The sequence below is a fragment of the Falco naumanni genome, chromosome 5 (genome assembly GCF_017639655.2).
Source record: "Falco naumanni isolate bFalNau1 chromosome 5, bFalNau1.pat, whole genome shotgun sequence".
NCBI lineage: Eukaryota > Metazoa > Chordata > Aves > Falconiformes > Falconidae > Falco > Falco naumanni.
The window spans coordinates 443,668-463,005 of NC_054058.1; the positions used below are offsets into that span (position 1 = coordinate 443,668).

The 19,338-nt window shown below is 45.9% G+C and overlaps 1 protein-coding gene across 1 annotated transcript in view; it reads left to right on the top strand.

Annotated features, from left to right (window-relative positions):
• The first annotated feature begins 3,141 nt into the window (after positions 1-3,141).
• CLCN1 (chloride voltage-gated channel 1) overlaps positions 3,142-19,338 on the top strand; it is a 64,180-nt gene continuing 47,983 nt past the window's right edge. The window contains exon 1 of the mRNA XM_040596324.1: positions 3,142-3,345. Within this exon, the coding sequence (XP_040452258.1) occupies positions 3,295-3,345 (51 nt within the window). The 5' untranslated portion in view covers positions 3,142-3,294. The remainder of the gene's footprint in view (positions 3,346-19,338) is intronic.

Consider the following 19,338-nt stretch of genomic DNA (forward strand, 5'->3'; position numbering starts at 1 on the left):
TAGTAAGGACTGAAGGTCAGTAGTAAAAGCAGTCACACCCCCACTCTCTAGATTCATAGGCATGTTCGTGGATCCATGGAGTATGCAGGGACTGTGGCCTCTCCATCACCCCCATACTCCTGCCTGGATCTTAGGCCACCTTACCTGCTCCGTGTGTCTGCTACCTGCTGGTGAGTCCAGCTTGGTGCTTGCTAGCAAACAGGCAGGTGCACATGCTCCTCACACAGGCACCCCATGCTCATGGGTCCTCCTGAATACCCAGTAACCCTGACCAGACCCAGGGTCTCCTGCTTGCTGGTTAATCCAGACTGAAGCTTGCCAACACCTTATGTACTCTCAGCAGCTGGCACCCAGCATGAGGGCTGTTGTGACCCACAGCCCTGCTCCAGCTGCTGGCACAGAGTCCTCCCCACCTTACCTTGCTCGTGATGGTCCCTTCTGCAGCTGTGCCCAGGGCTTTTACTGATCCCATCTTAGAGGCTGGAGCAGACACTCACCCACTCTTGTTGCTGACACTGCAGGTCTGGGGTGCCTACACCCCTGGTCTGACTCCAGTTGCTGGCACCAAGTCCCCTCATGCAGATTTGACCTGTAGCTAGCACCCTGGGCACCCAGTGAGATGATCCAGAGAGCAATGGCAGCTCCAGCTGCTGATGCTGGACCCCACTTGCTCCAGTTCCTGGCCCCAGAGCCCCTATGCCCCTGGTCTCAGTACAGCTGCTGACCCCGAATTTGTTTGTGCCTGTCTTGCCAGTTGTTGGCACCTCAACCTTACAACACTAGTATGTGGGATAGTGAGATTTCATGGTGAGAGTTAAGAAAGGATTTAATAAGGAGATAGGACAGACCCTGGTCATCAGGAGTCAGTGCTCAGTCAGACAAGTGCACTGACCAGGCTTGGTTTTCACAAAACTGGCCCCTTTCCATCTATCCCCACTTTGTTTCTCCCCAGCCCTTTTCCTTGACAAGTTTTGCATAGCACTACTGCCCAGTTCAAATATCTCAGATCCTTAGGTTCCTCTTATTTCCCCTTATTAGTTATAAAGTCCCGGCTGGCCCTCTCCAGAGCTGTGGCTGTAGTTCCTTTGTGGCCCATTGAATAGTGACTGGAGGCATTTGGTCTTTAGCATGGTATCTGTTACAGGTCTGTCTCCCCCTGTTTGTGGCTTCCCCCTTTCTTTATTGTCACCTTCTGTACTGGGAAGGTGCTTGCCTGGATAACCTTAATAAAGGAGGTGTTTTCAGCTTTCACATACCCTTATGTAACATTTGGTGAGAGAGACAGCTCAGGAAGCCCTGATGTTGCCCTAAGTAACTGTTTTGCCTAGGTACAGAATGTATCAAATTCCCATGACTTCCCTCAGTGCTTTGTTTCTCAAGGTGGTAGCCCAGAGCAGCAACCTGATTTTGCCCTTTCTACCCTGTTAGTTCATCCTTGCTTTTCTTGTGTTCTGCCAAAGGCCTTCGCTCTGCACCGCTACTGATGGTCCAGGATCCTCAACACCCCATCAACCCTTCCTGACTGTGCAGGTGAGCAGCTTTGACTGGTTTTAGGTATAACGTTTGGTTAAGCGTAGCTTTTTTGTAGTCTTCTATATTCCCATATCATTTCTAGTCGGAGATTAAGAAAAAAACCCCAACATTAACCCAAGAGGAAAATATGAGATCTTTTCAAGATAATTCTCAGGAATGAAATTACATATATGTAGATGTTAGAATGTGCATTCTTTTAGTGTATCTATTGTATCATAAAATGTTTCAAAACATTAGAAAGCAAATTGGAGGGAAGATGGGAAAGTGAATCATTGAGTTGAAACCTCATGAAGTCAACCTCATGAAGTTCAGCAAAGAGAAGCGCAGAGCCCTGCCCCTGGGGAGGGGCGACCCCCCCACCAGCACCTGCTGGGGCATGTCTGGGAGGCAGCCTGGCAGGAAAGGCCATGGGGTGCTGGTGGCCACCAGGGCGCCCAGGAGCCAGCGTGCGAGGCTAACGGCGTCCTGGGCTGCCTTAGGAGGCGCGCTGCCTGGGCTGCGGCGGGGCCCTTCCCCTGCGCGCAGCTCTGGCCAGGCTGCACCTGAGTCCTGTGTCCGGCCCCGCTCTCCCCAGCACAACCGGGGTGCGGAGAGAGGCCAGCAACAGGCCACAGGGAGGGGGGTGGGCTGGAGCATCTCTCCTTTGCGGAAAGGCCGAGAGAGCTGGGACTGCTCAGCCAGGAGAAGACAAAGCTCAAGGGGAGGTTTATCACCGCGTGCAGACACCTGAAGGGGGTGCGAGGGGGGAGGGCGCCAGGCTCTGCTCGGCGGGTCCCAGCGAGGGGCCCAGCGGCGGTGGGCACACAGACACACAGGGGGCTCCCCCTGCGCACCAGGAAACCCCTTTTCACTGGGAGGATGGCTGAGCACTGTGGGAGGTTGCCCAGAGAGGCAGACGAGTCTCCTCCCTGGAGATACTCAAATGCTGCCTGGACACGGTCCTGGGCCACCTGCTCAAGGTGACACTGCTTGAGCAGGGGAGCTGGACCAGGTGACCTCCAGAGGTCCCTTCCAACCGCTACTGTCTTGTGATTCTGTATGAAAAAGGTACTGAGTGTTGGTTATGCCAGTGGATGAAGGTTCATGAAGGTACAAAGACTGTGAGGAAGGCTGTTTATCTGTGGTAAGGTGTTGTGGCCAGGGAATCTGCAGTAATGGGTATGCTTTAAGAAAACTTAAAATGTGAGGACGCCATGCAATTTATATGAGGAATGATCTCCCAAGGCCCGCTGGGAGGACTTGCCCTCTCAGATGCTGGTGTTTCACAAAGTCGTCCCTGAAACAGGTTGTAGGAATAATTCATCTGAAGTTGCAGGATGGTTCACTTGTCTCTAGTTCTGGTACTTTACTTCCATCCTCTTCTTCCTTAGTCTCTCTGTCATCAGCCCCCATTCTTTCTATGGTCCTGCTGTTGATCCCTTCCAAATTCAGTGAAGAATGATACTGCCCAAGAGAGGAGAGGGAAACCTTATCTCCTGTTAATTTACTGAGCTGTCCTGATGCCAGGGCAGCAGAGAGATATTAAAGCAGGGAAGCGGCTGCTGTGTCCCAGCACAGAGGGAACAGGAGGGGCCAGGGAGTCTCTGGTTACACTGTCCCTCTCTGTCTTTCCCTCACCAGTAACCTTCTCTCTCAGGGTGCTCGGTGGGACTCTAGCTAAAGCCTTATGCCTGTTGCACACCCATGATTTTGCTGTGGAGAGCAGCCGGGAAGACATCGCCCTGAACGGCCCCTACTCCACAGAACGTTGTCTCTGGGGATATGACTGGGGATGCCTCTCCGACAAAAGCCTTCCGATACCAGCAAACTCTGGTGAGTACAATACCTGCAGAAGGACAGAATGTTTTGTACATGATAGCGGTTCCCTTCTCTGTTCAAGGGGCTAAACACTTCCTTTGCCTGCAAAATATCCTTCCCAGTTTGTGTTAGGAAGAATCTGTGCAGGTTCTGCCTGAGCACATGCCCAGTAGCATCTTCCTCCAAGACAGAACGAGGCCATATTCTCCTTTCGTCGGTATGGAAACGGGAAGCGTTCCTAATTCCCTTGAGTGAAAAATATACACCACTGAATTCACCAGACAAGGGAAAACGTGAGGGCTGAGTCTGTAGGGATGCCTGGTCTGCAGAGCTGTGTAGAAATGCAACTGCTGGTTGTAAATAGGTTTCCTTTTTCCAGACAACCACAGATAAAGCACTGAAACTGTCTCTGCCCTTCGTTACAGCTGCCAGAAGGTGTGATTAGGATTCGGCGGCGCTGGGTGTTACCGGGTGCTGTGAGAGCACAGAGCGTGTTGCTCTATGGCGTCTTTTGGGCACATCTGAGAGTGGGGTCTTTGTTTTATAGGTGTTAGGATATAGGCTGTTGCCCCACTTTCTGGTTTAAGTACTTCTAAGACATTACTGCCAACTAGGGAGAGCTGCGATCTGTTGCATTTCATGAGTCCTCACACTTCTCTGGACAAGGTGAGGTAGCAGTTTGTACTGTATCTAAAAAGCTACTGCCTTTTGTCACTGAAGTGAGAGTTGGCATCTTGCACTCCAGGTTGCCTAAGGAACAGTGCAAATGGAATCCCAGCCTCTAAAAACGAATGGTGGCATGTTTGTGCCTGAGCACGCAGGGTTTTAAAGGTGGCAGTGTTTGGAGACAAGTAAGACTGTGTTGGGGCTGAGGAAGACATTAAATCTCTTCTTCTTTGAGCTGCTGCAAAGAAAGGTGGAGAGAATTTCTATAGAAGCTAGAACACCGTTTGCTAAGAGGAGTGTATGGTTGCCTTTGGGAACAGAAAGCTGAGGTCTGAGGTCCAACGTTTTCTGCTACTGAGCCCTGCTCTTGTATATGAATGAAGAATTGCACAATGTTTAGTGTGACCATGTAGCCCTTCATGACTGAAGGCTTGATTTCAAATCCAGACTTATGTAATGAATGTAAATTTCGTAGCACTCCACATAGGCACATCTCAAGCAAGGCTCTCAGCTCAACAGTGTTTTACTAACGTTGCTGAAGGCTGGTCATTACAGTGGAATGGCTAGATTATGAAATATTTCATCTCTGTTGGCCTGGCTTTCTGTAGTGCAGTACAAAATGTAGCATCCTTAGTGTTGGGATTGAGTAACACCAACACTAGGGCACTGAGACTGGGCCTAACAGACATACTGGGATTGCAGTGGCCTCGGCACAGTATACAGACATGTAAGGTTTGTGGAGGGAGAACAGGAGTGTGGTTTTGAGGTCAAAAATTCAGACTGAGTTGGTTGATCTGAGCTGATCAGATTGTATGAGGTACTGAACTGTAAGGGAATACTACAGACCTGAACAAATGCAGTGGTAAAAGAAGAGAGCGTGAGACAGCAAAAATAGTGAGTATGCTATATGGGAAAAATGGCTGCATTTCTTCTGTAACAAACTCATGAATCTCTAGAATTTTCAGTTTAGATTATTTAATTTAGAACTAGACTAGTCAGAGTAGAATAGTGACAGTTTTCTTGCACGCTTGTGAGAAGACACAACTAGTATTAGACTTCTTGAGTTCAAAGGGCATCATCTATATAGCTTGAGCTAAGGCAAGTCTGACAAAACATTTGTACATTACTAAATAGCTGTTTAGGAGAGGAAGACAATGTATTGTGGTGTTTAGTCTGGAGAGGAGGAGGCTCAGGGGAGACCTGCTCGCTCTCTGCAACTATCTGAAAGGAGGCTGTGGCGGTTGGGGGTTGGTCTCTTCTCCCAAGTGACAAGTGATAGGAGACGAGGAAATGGCTTCAAGCTGTGCCAGGGGAGATTTAGATTGGATATTAGGAAAAAATTCTTCACTGAAAGCATTGTCAAGCACTGGAACAAGCTGCCCAGGGAGGTGATTGAGTCCCCATCCCTGGAAGTGTTTAAAACATACATAGGTGTGGCACTTAGGGACATGGTTTAGTGGTGGACTTGGCAGTCCTGGGTTAATGATTAGACTTGATGGTCTTAAAGGTCTTTTCCAACCCAAATAATTCAATGATTCTATGATCTTCATTTATTAATAAATTTATCCCAAATATTTACCATTGAGAGCTTTTTTGGCTTCTGGACAGGACAGGATTGTGTAATAAATGGTAGCTGTTTGATCCCTCAATTGTTCGCATCGGTAAATGCTTACTTCTTTAATTAAATTCAAGTCACTCACATCCCTTTATAATGAGCTTTATGATAAGGAGGCAACTATGCTACAACCTATTTTGTTAAAGAGGCGGCTATAAATTTAGAAATTCTTCAAGAATTACCATATATACTTGAGTTCTTAGGGATCACAGACAGAGTGGCAGCTAGTTGCTGAGAGCATCTAGTTGCTGGATCTAATCCCAGGCATCAGTGCTAAGTAGATGCTGAATCACTAACCTTGATGAAGGATGAATTACTTCTCAAAACAAGAAAAATGTAGAATAGTTACAAGGCTTAGGTAGCTCGTGAACAAGGGACTGTAATTGTGGATGTAGTTGCCTCAAGTGGATCCCAGACACTTTTCGGACTTGAGTGTCAGCAATTTATGCCTTAAAATGCTATCATTAGGAGCATGTTCCTATCAAGTATCATCGTTACCACTATCCACTCCATGTAGTCAGTTATGTTATTTCTTGTTTAGTAAGTGAACAGTAGCAGAAAGCACTTTGAAACTAATGCTACATACATCAGTTTTCATACATAGAGCAATCGCTACTCTGGGCATGCTGCTCTGTAGTAGAAGAGACAGTAGGTTATCACTTGTCTTCAAAGACTGTAGGAAGGACTTCTGTTTTCCTCTGATTTAGAAAATCTATTGCAGTGGCACAATCCAAAACCAAAGTCACTTAGGAAGCCCTTATCTTGGGATGAGGGGAGATGGTAGACTGGGTAGTTGCTGGTCAGCCTTCAAGGTCACATATCATCTGCATAAGAGTGCTGATGAGTCAGCAGACCATTTCTTGTCCTTCGATCTCTTCTGTGATTAAAGTATCTCTGGTTATTTATATAACATGTCCACCTTATTAAATTTTCCTCCTCCTGGCTCAGCCTTTTGCCATTTCTTTTCCAGGTGTTTATTGCCTCTCTGTCACTTATGCTTTTAACATTTTCTTGTTATCCTCACACCCCCTTTCCTCACTCTTTGTCTTCCTCTGTGTCTCCTCAGTTAGTTTCTCTGCTGTTCCTGCCCTCAGTATATATGAAGCCAAGTGTTAGGTTTCACAGCTGTGTTTTTCTCTGTGCCTTCCTCACATCACTGCCATTGGATTCTGTTCTAAAAATATCCCATATGACCCTTTCCCTGTGCTTTCTCAAGGCAGTGAGGGTATTCTCCACAGCCCCCCCTCCCCTCTTTTTGAAGATGTTGTCAATCATACAGAAAGTAATGTTAGAAGGCAGGAGAGACCTGGAGAACTGAGGTCATGAGAAAGATCACTTCTGCTGATTTTTGTTGCTAATTCCAGTGCAACATTCACTGTTAATACAGGGCCAAGCTCTACAGGGCAAGCTGTAGGCTGCTGACAATGACAACAGAAAAGAAGAAAAAGAGTTCTTCAGTTTCTTACTGTCTGATTAAAAGTGCAGGCATTTAGAAGCATCACCTACGGCTATCTGAGAACAATTTTTAGCTTCTCATATTCAGTCTTTGTGGGGGGAGAGAGTCGCCTCTTGGATACTGGCAGTATTTATTGGCTCACAGGCTAGCCTCTGCTGAAACTAATGGAGGAGAAAAGAAGAGGTCCATTGCCCATCTTCCGGTAAGTCAGATGGGAGTTTAGTGTCTACTGAAGTTAAAGGCTTCCTGTCCACTTACCCACCGCACCCACCTTGCCGTCTACTTCCCCTTGCTCTGGCATCTACTGACTCAGTTCTATAGGCATGTTTGAAGATCTGCACCGATTTCTCTCCCTGCTTCCCCTGCATTAGTGGGATCACGCAACTAATACCTTGCCTTGTCAGAAATCTGCTGCAGAAATCAGGGACAGGGTCTTGTCCTGGCTGCATGGTACAAATGCCTGGGGAGCTGAAAGGCATTGCCGTCTGATGTACACACAGCAGTACTCCTCTGCTGTAACCATCAGCCAGTCCCGGGGCAAACAGACCTCCTGCTTTTGTGCTGTGGGACTGTGCCTGGACATTTCGGAGCTGAGGGCTGGGCTGGTTTCAGAATCCCACTGGGCAACAGCAAGGTTTTCCGTGCCACCAGGCATGTCAGGAGGAAGGCTGGGGAAAAGAAAAATGAGACCAGGCCTAGTAACAACTAGCTTTTTCTTAAAGTAATGTGGATTTTACTTGAAGATTTTAGTAAGGTGGAAGACGCATGCCATTCATTGATTCTGGGTTAGGAGCAGGTTAAAGGGTGTTTTGAATATAGATTTGCTTCTCCAGAGTGCCAGGCCCTAGACACAAATCATGAGGCACTGTTAACAGCTGTCCTGTCTACCCTGTTTGCAAATAATTTGTTTAAGAACTTCTTCCCCAAACAAGAGTAGTGCTATGTCCATCACTGCAAGGGAGAGATGTTCAGAGCTACCCTACCCATTTAAAACTTGGGAATAGGGAATTTTCATATATTTTGCTGTGGCTGTAAGCTCCACCGTGAGACCTAGCAGCTTCTTGAACAAATTACCTCATTTCCAGTTTGTATTGCTAGCAGATCTGGTCTTCATAGTTATATTAATAATCAAAGTTTATCTTCCAGTATTTTGTTATTGTCTCTATTGAAGTGAAAACAAGAGAGGCACAGAAACATTTAGATGAGAAGGAGCCTCTGGCAGTGTCCAGTTCAAGCCCCTGCTTAGTCATTAATTTCCCGTGTTGCAAGTCATGGCTGTTGCCTCTTGGGCTTTCCCTGGGCCTCTCTGAGAAGAGCCTGGGTCCGACTGGGCTATGCCCTCCCTCCTGGGTAGTGCCAGGCAGCAGACACGTCCCCTTCAGCCTCTTCTTCTCTGCGGTGAATAAACCCAGCTCCATCAGCCTCTCCAGTCAGCAACCCAGGCAAGACTTCCCGAGGTGACACCCACAGCTGCTGTTTATTACTGTTTATGTTTATATTATTTTATTATTTTATGTTTTTATTATTTTATTATTAGTAATTCATATATATATATAATTAATGATTTATATTATTAAATGCTTTTCCCATGGAGAAAGTTTGATGTAACAGTAACGTGCAACAGAATCAGCACCAAAGATTTTGCTTGCCACTCAGCACTATCTTGCCGGGCTGTCGCCCACATTGTCCTCGTACTAAACTGCAGGAGCAGTTGCAGCCTGGCAGGTGCAGGTTGCCTGCAGGCACCCTACCCTAGATGGCACCATCCTGACAGGGTGCTGCAAGGGGCCTTTTCTGTTACTTCCAGAAAAACAGATTTTTCACCCATTTCCAACACCGTTCAGGTACTGGGTTCTGTCGTGAAGGTGTCCAGGATTATATGTTCTCATATATTTCCAAACAGTCCGAGGTGTCCAGGTACAAACTGGAGCTCTCACACACCAGGAACTAGCTGAAGAGTGGTGGTGGTTGATGCCTCTCAGCACTGCAGTGGTCTATTCCTGAGAAAGCTGTCACAACCATAGCACAGTAGCAGTAAGAATATCTGTATACTTAAGTGGGTTTGTCCAGTTACATGTCCCTTATAATGCTATAAAATTGAAGCTTTTCCACAACCTGTACAGACCTCATGTCCAAGCGATAAATGCTAAGGGCTGGCAGCATGCTGATCAATATAACCCTTCCCATTGATCTTGTGCTGTAAGAAGTAAAATAACCTGCTTGTGTGTAAATGGCATAAGGGGGCATTCCACATTTGTTTGAAACCTGGTCATGTAGCTGCATGCTATAAGCTTTTTTACATGGACTAAGAAAGTACATCATTGATTTGACAGCTGATACTGGCATGGTAATTTGGTAGTATAGCAGACTAAATTATTTCAGACAAGTTCAAGGTGGGGCAGAAAGACCATGTACTAGCGTTCCTGATATTTAAAAAAAGATAGACCTGTTGCTAGTAAAATCATCAACAATGGTAGTAGAGGGGCAACTGGAATACAGAGGTTACTGCCCAAGCTGTGCAGCAGGTGGCATACAAAGTACAGTACATGAGAAATAATGCAGCAATACAGCAATGTAGAGCAATTACAAATTCTCAAGGTAAACCCCCTGCTGTTGCGAACCTCCACAAAATCACAGCAAAGAACCTGGCCACACTGGAGAGAAGCTGGCAGTAAACACTACCTAAAAATAATTTATCTTGTCAACGCTTGCTTTACTGAAGCAGTGGGAAGTTGATGATGATGTTGCTGCTGCCAGTGTTGATAGAACAGCTTCTACATACCTGCATGATGCAATGATAAATGTTAACACAAAGGGAAGACAGATGTAGGTATTAATGCTGGAGGCTACCTTATCAGAACTGCTTTTAAAGTGTTTTCATTTACTTTTAAGTGAGTTAGAACTACTTAGGGAACCAGATTTCATTACTGGTTATTCATGCGAAGGCAATGCTATGCTGTTGTATTTGATAATGGTACAAGCCTCCACACTGAACACAGGAGCAGCAAAAAGATCCTCCACAAGTTGCTGCGACAGAGACTTCAGTGTTTGGACATCACTAAGGATACACGCAGGGTTAAAGGGTTTGCTGACATTGTTAAAACTGAGCCATGTATCTCTACAACAAATTCCAGCCTCCTGGTGAAGTAATTGATGCTTATGTGTCTTTAAAGGAAACAAGTGATTGTTGGCATTAACAGTCATCCATTTCCACAAATACTTATGAAAGGTCATGGATCAAGAATCTTGCCTGTCAGCTGTCGGTATGGGGAGTGGATTCTACAAGTACGTAAGACTACAGAGCATCTTTACCGTATTTATTGCATGGTGCTAACACAAGTGTGAGTGGCACCTACACCTTTTCAAAGAAAGCCATTACCTGCAGCATTAAAAACTGACAAATTACATGCATTGTGTTCTTTCCTGCTTTGATGATGTGAGGAAACACAGTGTTTAAGTACATTACCTTGTGGACCCTCAAGTTTGTATCAGATTGAAATTAGGCCAGTTAGTCTTGATGGTGCATAGTCTAGTATACACATTCTTTGATTCTGGGTAAACTACTGTAGTGACTATGAATGTCTATAACCTGAGACTCGGAGGAGCTACCCAAAGCTCTGCTGGGACACTGACGAGAACAGAATTTGCCTGAAGATCACTCACAGAAGCCGACAAAATGTTTCACTGTTAAAATGAAATTACTCCCTTTAACAGCTACAGAGAAATACCCATTTTTTGAGTATGTGGTCAGCCTAGGTAGAGGCCACAGTCCTGCAAGGAGACTTCACAATTAGATGAGGCTTTCTTCAGACAGCTGGCAGAGCCTCCTGTTCACAGTCCCTGGAAGCAGTCTGCTGGAGCAACAACACAGCAGGGCACACGCAATCCAGGAGGTTTCTGGAGTGCATTGGCAACAAGTTCTTAACATAGATAATCAAGGAGGCAGCAGGGGGAGGTGCTAAGGGCCTGATACTTACAAACAAGGAAGGACTGGCTGGGGGTGTGAGGGTCTGGGACAGCCTCAGGGGCTGAGGAGGGCTAAAACCAAGGTCACGGTGTTTGAGTTCAGGAGAGCAGTCTTCGGCTCTCCAGGGCTCTGCTTGGAAGAATCCCATGGGATATGGCCCTGAAGAGAAGAGGGGTCCAAGAGAGCTGGTTGATGTACAGGAATAGTCTCCTGCAGTCTCAGCAGTGACCCATCCTGATAAGTAGGAGGTCAAGGAGAGGCAGCAGGAAGCCTGCCTGAATGAGCAAAGAGCTCCTGGCTGAACTCAGACATAAGTGTGTGAGCAGGGTCGTGTCACCTGGGAGGGATACAGGAATGCTGGCCAAGTGTGCAAGGATGAGGTTAAAAGAGCCGAAGCTCACCTGGACTTTCTGGTGAGGGGCATGAAGGGCAACAAGAATGGCTGCTGCAGGTGTATGTGCAGCAAAACAAAGGCAATGGAGAAGAGGACTGAGGACTGGAAGAAAACAAATGTCACTCCTATCTTCAGAAGAGGCAAGAAGTCAAGCAGAGTGCAGGCTTGCCCACCTCACCTCGCTCTCTAGAAAGGTGTGGAGCAGCTCATCCTGGGAACCATTTCCAGACACGTGAAGGACAGGAAGGCAATTGGGAGTAGCTAGCATGGATTTATGTAGGGAAAAATCATACTTAAGCATCCTAACAGCTGTCTGTGATCAGAAGAGAGCTTGGTGAATGAAGGGAGAGCAGTGGATTTTGTTTACCTCTACTTTAGCAAGGCATTTGACACTGTCTCCTACAGCATCCTCAGAGCAAGCTGATTAAGGACAGGTTAAAATGGACTTTGAAGCGGATTGAAAACTGGCTGCACTGCAGGGCTCATAAAGTAGTGATCAGTAGCACAAAGGCCAGCTGGAAGCCAATCATTAGCAGTACACCCCAAGGGTCAATACTGGATCCAATACTGTTTAACTTCTTCATTAATTATCTAGATGATGGAACTGAGTAAACTTCAGCAAAGTTGCAGATAATAAAAAGCTGGGATGAGTAGTTGATGTACCAGAGGGTTGCGCTGCCAATTCAGAGGGACTTTGGCAGGCTGGAGGAACAGAGAAGAACTTCACGAAGTTCAGCAAAGGGAAGTGTAGAGTCCTGCACCTGGGGAGGAATAACTCGATGCACCAGTACATGCAGGGGACTGACTGACTGGGAAGCAGCTTGGCAGAAAAGGGCCTGGGGGTCTTGGTGGACACCAGTTTGAAGGCAAGTTAGCAGTGTGCCCTTGCTGCAAAGAAGGCTGGTGGCATCCTGGGTGGCATTGGGAGGAGTGTTGCCCGTAGGTTGTGGGAAGTGATCAGTCCTGTCCACTTACCTGTGGCAAGGCCACATCTGGAGTTTTGTGTCCGGTTCTGAGCTCCCCAGTTCAAAAGACATACGGAGCTACTGGACAGAGTTCTGTGAAGGGCCATAAAGGTGATGAAGGGACTGGAGCATCTCTCAGGTGAGGAAAGGCTGAGAGAGCTGGGGCTGTTTAGCCTGGAGAAGAGAAGGTTCAGGGAGGATCTTGTCATCTGATGGGAGGCTGAAGATGATGGAGCCAGGCTCCTCTTAGTGGTGCCCAGTGACAGGGCAAGATGGAACGAGCACAAACTGAAATACAGGAAATTCTGTCTGAATATAAGGAGATAGGGTTTTTTTGCTGTGATTGGGTGTTGGCACAGGTTGCCTGGAGAGGTTGTAGAATTTGCATCCTTGGAGATATGCAAAAGCTTTCTGGACATATCTCAGGGCAAACTGCTTCAGTTAACACAGCTTGAGCATGGTACTGGACAAGACAGCAGGTGTCCCATCCAAAGCTCAAATATACTGTGATTCTGTAATTAACTGAAGTACTCGGAGGAACAGTAGTGCAAGTTACCTACTGGTTGACAAGATTATTGTCTTCTGTGTATGACACAATGTATTTTTACTTCCTCATCTGTAGTGAACTCTCTTATCTACCCTTATTTTTAAAGGACTCACAAAAAAAATGGCATTTACTTCTATTACAGAAAAGCAAATTGAAACTGTTTACCTGCATCTAAATCCCCAAAAGTTGTGGCTTTAATAGAACAAGATGCATACTGTCTGCCCAACAATATTTTTTTTTGTTCTGAACCCACCGCCTACCTCCTGAGATATAGCAAAACAAACCTTGCCAGTTGGCTTTCTCCATATCACTCATGGTTTTATTAATATCCAGCTCTCGTTGCTCTTCCCAGCCTGGGAGGTTCAAGTCTGCTTAGCTGTTCCTCATACAGAAGCTGTTCCATAATTTTGACAATCTTCTGAAACTCTTCCAGTCTACTATATTATTTTTGAGAGTGGGAGAAACAGAAATGCAAATATTACTCAAGATGTAGGTGCACATTGCATTTAATTTGGTCTTGCTTTCCTACTTCTTAAGCCATGGTTCTAAAAAGACCACTGAGGTAGTCGTTACCATGACCATTCTATCTAACCCCGAGACCTTGAATGGTAAAAGTCAGCTTAGTGACAGTTGGACGATTCTTGTTTATGCAAAGCTAGAATGTATGTTCCTCCTCACAGTGATCACTTTATGTTTGTTGCGACTATTTCATCTGTCATTTTATTGCTCAGTCATCTTCAGCCAGCCTTTGGTTTTACTCCTCTGAATGACTTGCCAAGAAAATGTGAGCCCTTTTCCAGACAGAGAGGTATTTGATGTTACACTGCTTGGCATCAAGTTTATTGTCAGTGGTAGAGGATAAGGCGCTGCGTGTATGCTGCTTTTAGTTCCAGTTCCATATAGAAACAGGGCACGTCGGAAACCTCATTTCCATGAACTGGAAGTCCATAATGCTCCAGGCCGGTAGGGCGAACAAACGGCGGGTTCACCTGAGCTCTGCAGGAACGGTAAAGGCAAATGCAAGGTGGAACCCATCGCAGCTGTGCAGTGTAGTGGTGACAGAAGAGACAGCTGACGTGTGTAGGAACTTTATTCCATATGTATATGGAAATATTTCCATTGGGAAGACTAAGCAGGGGTCAAGTGAAGTCCTGCTCTTACCTAAACATGTGTTCTAATGCTTCATATGAGGATGTACATTGTAGCTGAGATGGTCTGTTGGCCACCGCATGTAACAGCTTCTTAAGAGCTGCTTCCCTGACCTAGGGTGAACTCAATCAGAGCAGGACCCTGAGCAGTTAACAGCATAAAGACACAAATGTTTTCCCATCGTTTACTGGTGTGTGGGGCTGTCCCTCCCCAGGGGCAGGACCCTACACTTCCCTTTGAACTCCGTGAGGTCCCTCGGTGCCCAGCTCTCCAGCCTGGCCAGGGCTGGCTGAACGGCAGCGCAGCCTCTGGGGTACCAGCTGCTCCTCCCAGTCCTGTATCATCAACAAACTGGCTGGGGGTGCGCTCTGCCCCTTTGGCCGGGTCAGTGATGGACAAGCTGAACAGGACTGGCCCCAGCACTGACCCTGGGGAACCCCGTGAGCTACAGCCTCCAGCTCAGCCCTGTGCTGCTGATTCCAGCCCTCTGAGCTCTGCCATTCAGCCAGTTCTCAACCCACCTCACCGTCCGCCCATCTAACCCACCCTTCCTGAGCTCACCTATGAGGATGTTATGGGAGACAGTGTCAGAAGCCTTGCTAAGGTCAAGGCAGACAACATCCGCCACCCTCCCCTCATCTACCCAGCCAGCCATTCCATCATAGAAGGCTATTAGGTTGGTCAGGTGTGGTTTCCCCTCGGTGAATCCATGTTGTCTGCTCCTGATGAACTTCTTATCTCAAAGCATGTGGAGATGAACCTCCAGGATGAGCTGTTCCATCACCTTTCCAGGGATGGAGGTGAGGCTGACTGGCCTGCAGTTTCCTGGGTCCCTCTTTCTGCCCTTTTTGAAGACTGGAATGACACTGGCTTTCACAATGCTAAGGGTAGATATATCAGAGCTGGTGCAAGGAAAAGAATGTGACTGTCCTTCTTTATGCTGCTCACAATTTTGAGGCAACTGTAAAGGTTCAGGCCAACACTGAAAAATCTTGAATTACTGTGCGTTCTCTCCTCTTTAACCCACCTCTTACCTATCTACCAAAACCAGTCTGAACTACCCCTACCCCATGACCCCTAAAGACTTCCTTTTCTTTTTAACTGCCCTCATGCCAAAAGATAAAAGACCAGACTTGACACTTTGCCTGGAAATGTGGAATAAGGGAGACTAAGAAGTTCAAGGTCTGAGGCATTATTCGCTTTTGAGGAGGCAGGTGCACGGTGTGCCGGGCAGCAGGGCTCAGTGCCAGCCTGACTAGTGGCCCTTCACCACAAGCCCACAGAATGAGAGTCAAGAGTATCTGCAAGAGCAGCCCTTCCCCACAGTACCCTTCGTTCAGTTCTGGGCCTAAGCTACCCCATGTCACCCTTACTCTTCACTTTTACTGTTCCATCGCTGTGGGAAACTGCTCGAATGCTATGTAGGCTACCCGTAAGCACAAGCATGTTAAAGAAACACCACTCCTGAAGCACGAATCACAACGGTTTAAACCTGTGAAGAAGTACCAACAACTGCCCAATGTGCCCTGCTGGGTCAACCCTTGTGAGCTCTGCCCCGCTCCTTCATCTCAGCAGTCTTAGGGAACAGAAACCTTTTCCTTCAAAAGTGCTGGTCCTGGGCAGGAACGAGAGGGAACTCGTGTATCTTCAGTTGGTAGCAAGAAGTTCACCAAATATAGCTTGCTTATTATTTCTTAATGTGCTGTTTCTTCCCGTCTTGCTCGTTTTATATTCTACTCTGCCACCTAAGTCCTGATACCTTACAGAACCTGATAATCCTTAGAGCAAGTGCGCAGTATAATGTTAGTATAATGTGTTAAGGAAACACCCTAAAATACCCAAGCACACGCTTTCCAAATCCTTCCCCAAGGATTTTAGACTGTTTCAGAATGTCTAGTTGTTTCCGCTTCCGATACAACCCCTTTTTTACAAGTGTAGGGGTCTCTGGCCTTCTCCCCACTTTCCCAGATCAGTGTGTTTGGGTTTGTAGTAAACGAATCTTGCCTAAAGAGAATGAGCAACCATCAAATGATCTTAAAGGTCTTTTCCAACCTAAATGATTCTGTAGTTCTGTGATTCTATGACATTTTGCTAGTGAATGTGGAGAACTGCGGGTCTGACACAACTGCTTCTGTAACAGTATATCAGCTGACTCTATGCTTTTCAAGGTGAAGTTTTACAATATAATGTGATCTACTGGTAGGTAGCTGTGAAAGGGGCAGGCTTATTTTTTTCCTTCTGTGTTTGGACTGCCCCTGTTGTGATGGATCTAGTGCCCGTGATTGCAATGTTAAATTAGCTCAGGCCATTGATTGAACAGAAACCTAACCCATCAAAACAGTTTTCCATAAATGCAGCTTGGTCACCTCTCAGTCACGTGATTGCTCAAACCCCACAAAAGGAAGAGGAAATTGTTTGGTAGTACAATGCTATGGACTATTGTAAAGAATGACTTTGTACAGGAGGGACAGCGCAGCTGCGGGAGTCAGGCTTCTGATGCTGAACATTAAGAGGGTTATCAGTGCACTTTCAGACTGAAGATTTAGGAGAAGAAAACAGGTGCAAAAAACATTTTCTTTAAGTCATTTCTATGAAGGATAATTCTGTATCCTCAAGTGCAGGGCAGTTCGGAGTCTGTGAACAATCAATTTAGACATAGAAAACAAATATGGTTCCATTTAAGTAGAGTACCAAAACAAGAACCAAAGTAGCAGTGTACCTACTTCTGTGCAAATGCTAGGATTAAAATAACATGTAGGACCAGTCTTTTGTCCTAACAGAAGATATACCAGGACATAAAAACCTTTGTGGCAGAGAATCAATGGGAAATTATGATACCAGAGTACAAAATATGCAGAAAGATAAGGTAAACCATACTAGTGATAGACAAGGAGGAGGAGTAGAGGGAGTGGGATTTAAAAAATTTCTCAAGGATCATCTCTGCTTTTTTTTTGTTTTCTGATTGATGCCTATCAAAATATGTTCTAGACATAACACTACTTGTGGAATAGAGTATGGCTGTGATACAGATAGGCAAAAATAGAGTTACACCCCAGATCAAGAGCATGGTCTGAACAAGGTACCACAAATACTCTTAGAGATTTTTGCTGACCCTGAACACCAGACAATGCACGTGAGCAGGACTGTGAGCAATGTTATTAAACATATGAACATAGTATCTAAAAATCAGTAATCTCTCATAAACAGTGTGAGTTAGCAGCTTCTAGAACTTAAGTTCTCAAATTAAATGCAAGTTAGAATAGTTCCCATAATTTATCCTCTGAGCCTTCTTTTTCATTGGCCCTTTACCCCTTCACCACTCCTGACTTTGATCAATAGCTTCTAATACTGATCTACAGCTACTCCCTGGATTCTTGTTCCAGGTTGAATATTTTCAGATGACATGGACGTTAAATGTCACCCCTGGTACGCAATGCCATTTGTGAGTCATTTCCTGCACTTTCTTCTAATGATTGATCTTGTCCTGGGCTTGAAATACTAGGCTACCCATTCCTTACATCAGGAGATTGTGGCTCCCTCATGGCCCTGGGGTACTTTTTGCACCTCTTCCCCTCGTGCCAGTCAAAATTGGTCCTTGCTGGGAAGTATACAGCAGCTTTAGTTTAATGAATCCTGCAGAGAAAAAGACTCTCTGTAGCCTCGTGTCGAAGTGTGACCCAGTGCTTCAACCTGGATGCGCTTGCTCCATGCAGTTCTTCCCTTCCCCCATGCAGTTCTTCCCTTCCCCCATGCAGTTCTTCCCTTCCCCCATGCAGTTCTTCCCTTCCCCCATGCAGTTCTTCCCTTCCCCCAACGCTTCCCTGCAAGTCAAAGCAGGGGGCTTATAAAAGAGGGAGGGAGTCCTGTGAATGTTATGCTGACTCTCACTATCATCCCTGTGTCAGCAGCCAGTGATAACAGGAAAGGTTACTGCCGCAGGGAAATTGCTTTGCCCTCGTTTGTGATGGATTTAGTATGTGCACTGCCAAGGGAACCACTGTCTTCACTCCATTTACTTGGTCTTTATCTCATATTACTACCAGGGATCGTTTTATGGGAAACAGGCAAGAACCTTGCTGTGCAGGGCGGTTAGGTGGTTTTGTACAGAATCTGCGTTTGGATGGGGAAGGAGGAGAGCAGGAAGCTTAGTCAAAACTGTACAGGATTTACTAGTATAACTTTGATAGTAAATTAAGTATTTAAAAAATCCGTAATGGCAGTGATAACGTATCAGTGCTACAATTTTTGATATTGACATCATTTATCTCAGTTAGCTGAGACAGGGCAGGACAAACTAGTACAGTCAGCAACTAGTTCTTGGCAACTGTAGAATTCATACAAGTGTGGCATTTTCTTTAATAATGGTGCAAGTCTGAAATGTAAGCAAGACCTGAGTGTTACTGAGAAAAGGTTTATGGTTGCTTATGTCTCTGCTGCAATCAGAAAAGACAGTCCCTTTCCTAATTTCTAGGTTTGTTCCTGACCCCTTTCCTAACATGCATGTGGCCATGCATCAACTGGAATTGAGATCTGAGCAGGCTGAAAATCAATTTTTTGTTGTCTCAAGCTTCTTGATCACTAGTTCCAGTACGTAACAAATTGGGACTGTCCTTTTCAACAAGTCTGCTCCTTAAGTCCCCTAAATCAGTAGCATGATCACCCTCTCGGAGAGATCAGTAGGTTCTAGGGCCTCAAAGAAGTGACTTTTCAGGCATTTGAAAGTTGAACATCTATCAGGAAATTGAAATAAATTATTTCTTTTCTGGCATCCCTTTAATCCTAGCCGTGGCCTCCTGGAGGTATCTGTCCGTACTCAAGGTCTCTTTTTCTTGCCCAACCCCAGCTCAAGCATACCCCTAACATGTCCTTGAAACCTTCCCTTTTCATCTTATTCCAAATAATTTTGTTTCGTAACCCAGTCCTCCTCCTAAACTTTTCCGTGATGACCCTTTTTTCCTAGTTGGCCATGACTTACATAAGAGGTAGCATTCTTCTCTTGAAATTAGCCAAGTCCAACAGAAACCAGGAGCCCTAGCACAGCCGGTGCCAGCCCATTTCTGCACAGCTGACCACTGCCTTTTCTTTCCACCCTCACGATGTCAGTCATGCTGCTGTGTAGTTCCATGATTGATAGATTGAATGTGCAATTATTAATTTTACCTGTGCAACAATCAGTCTACAGGGAGGAGGGGAAGAAAGCCACAAATTATCTACCATGGACTGCCTACCATCTCTCAAGGATGGTTTTA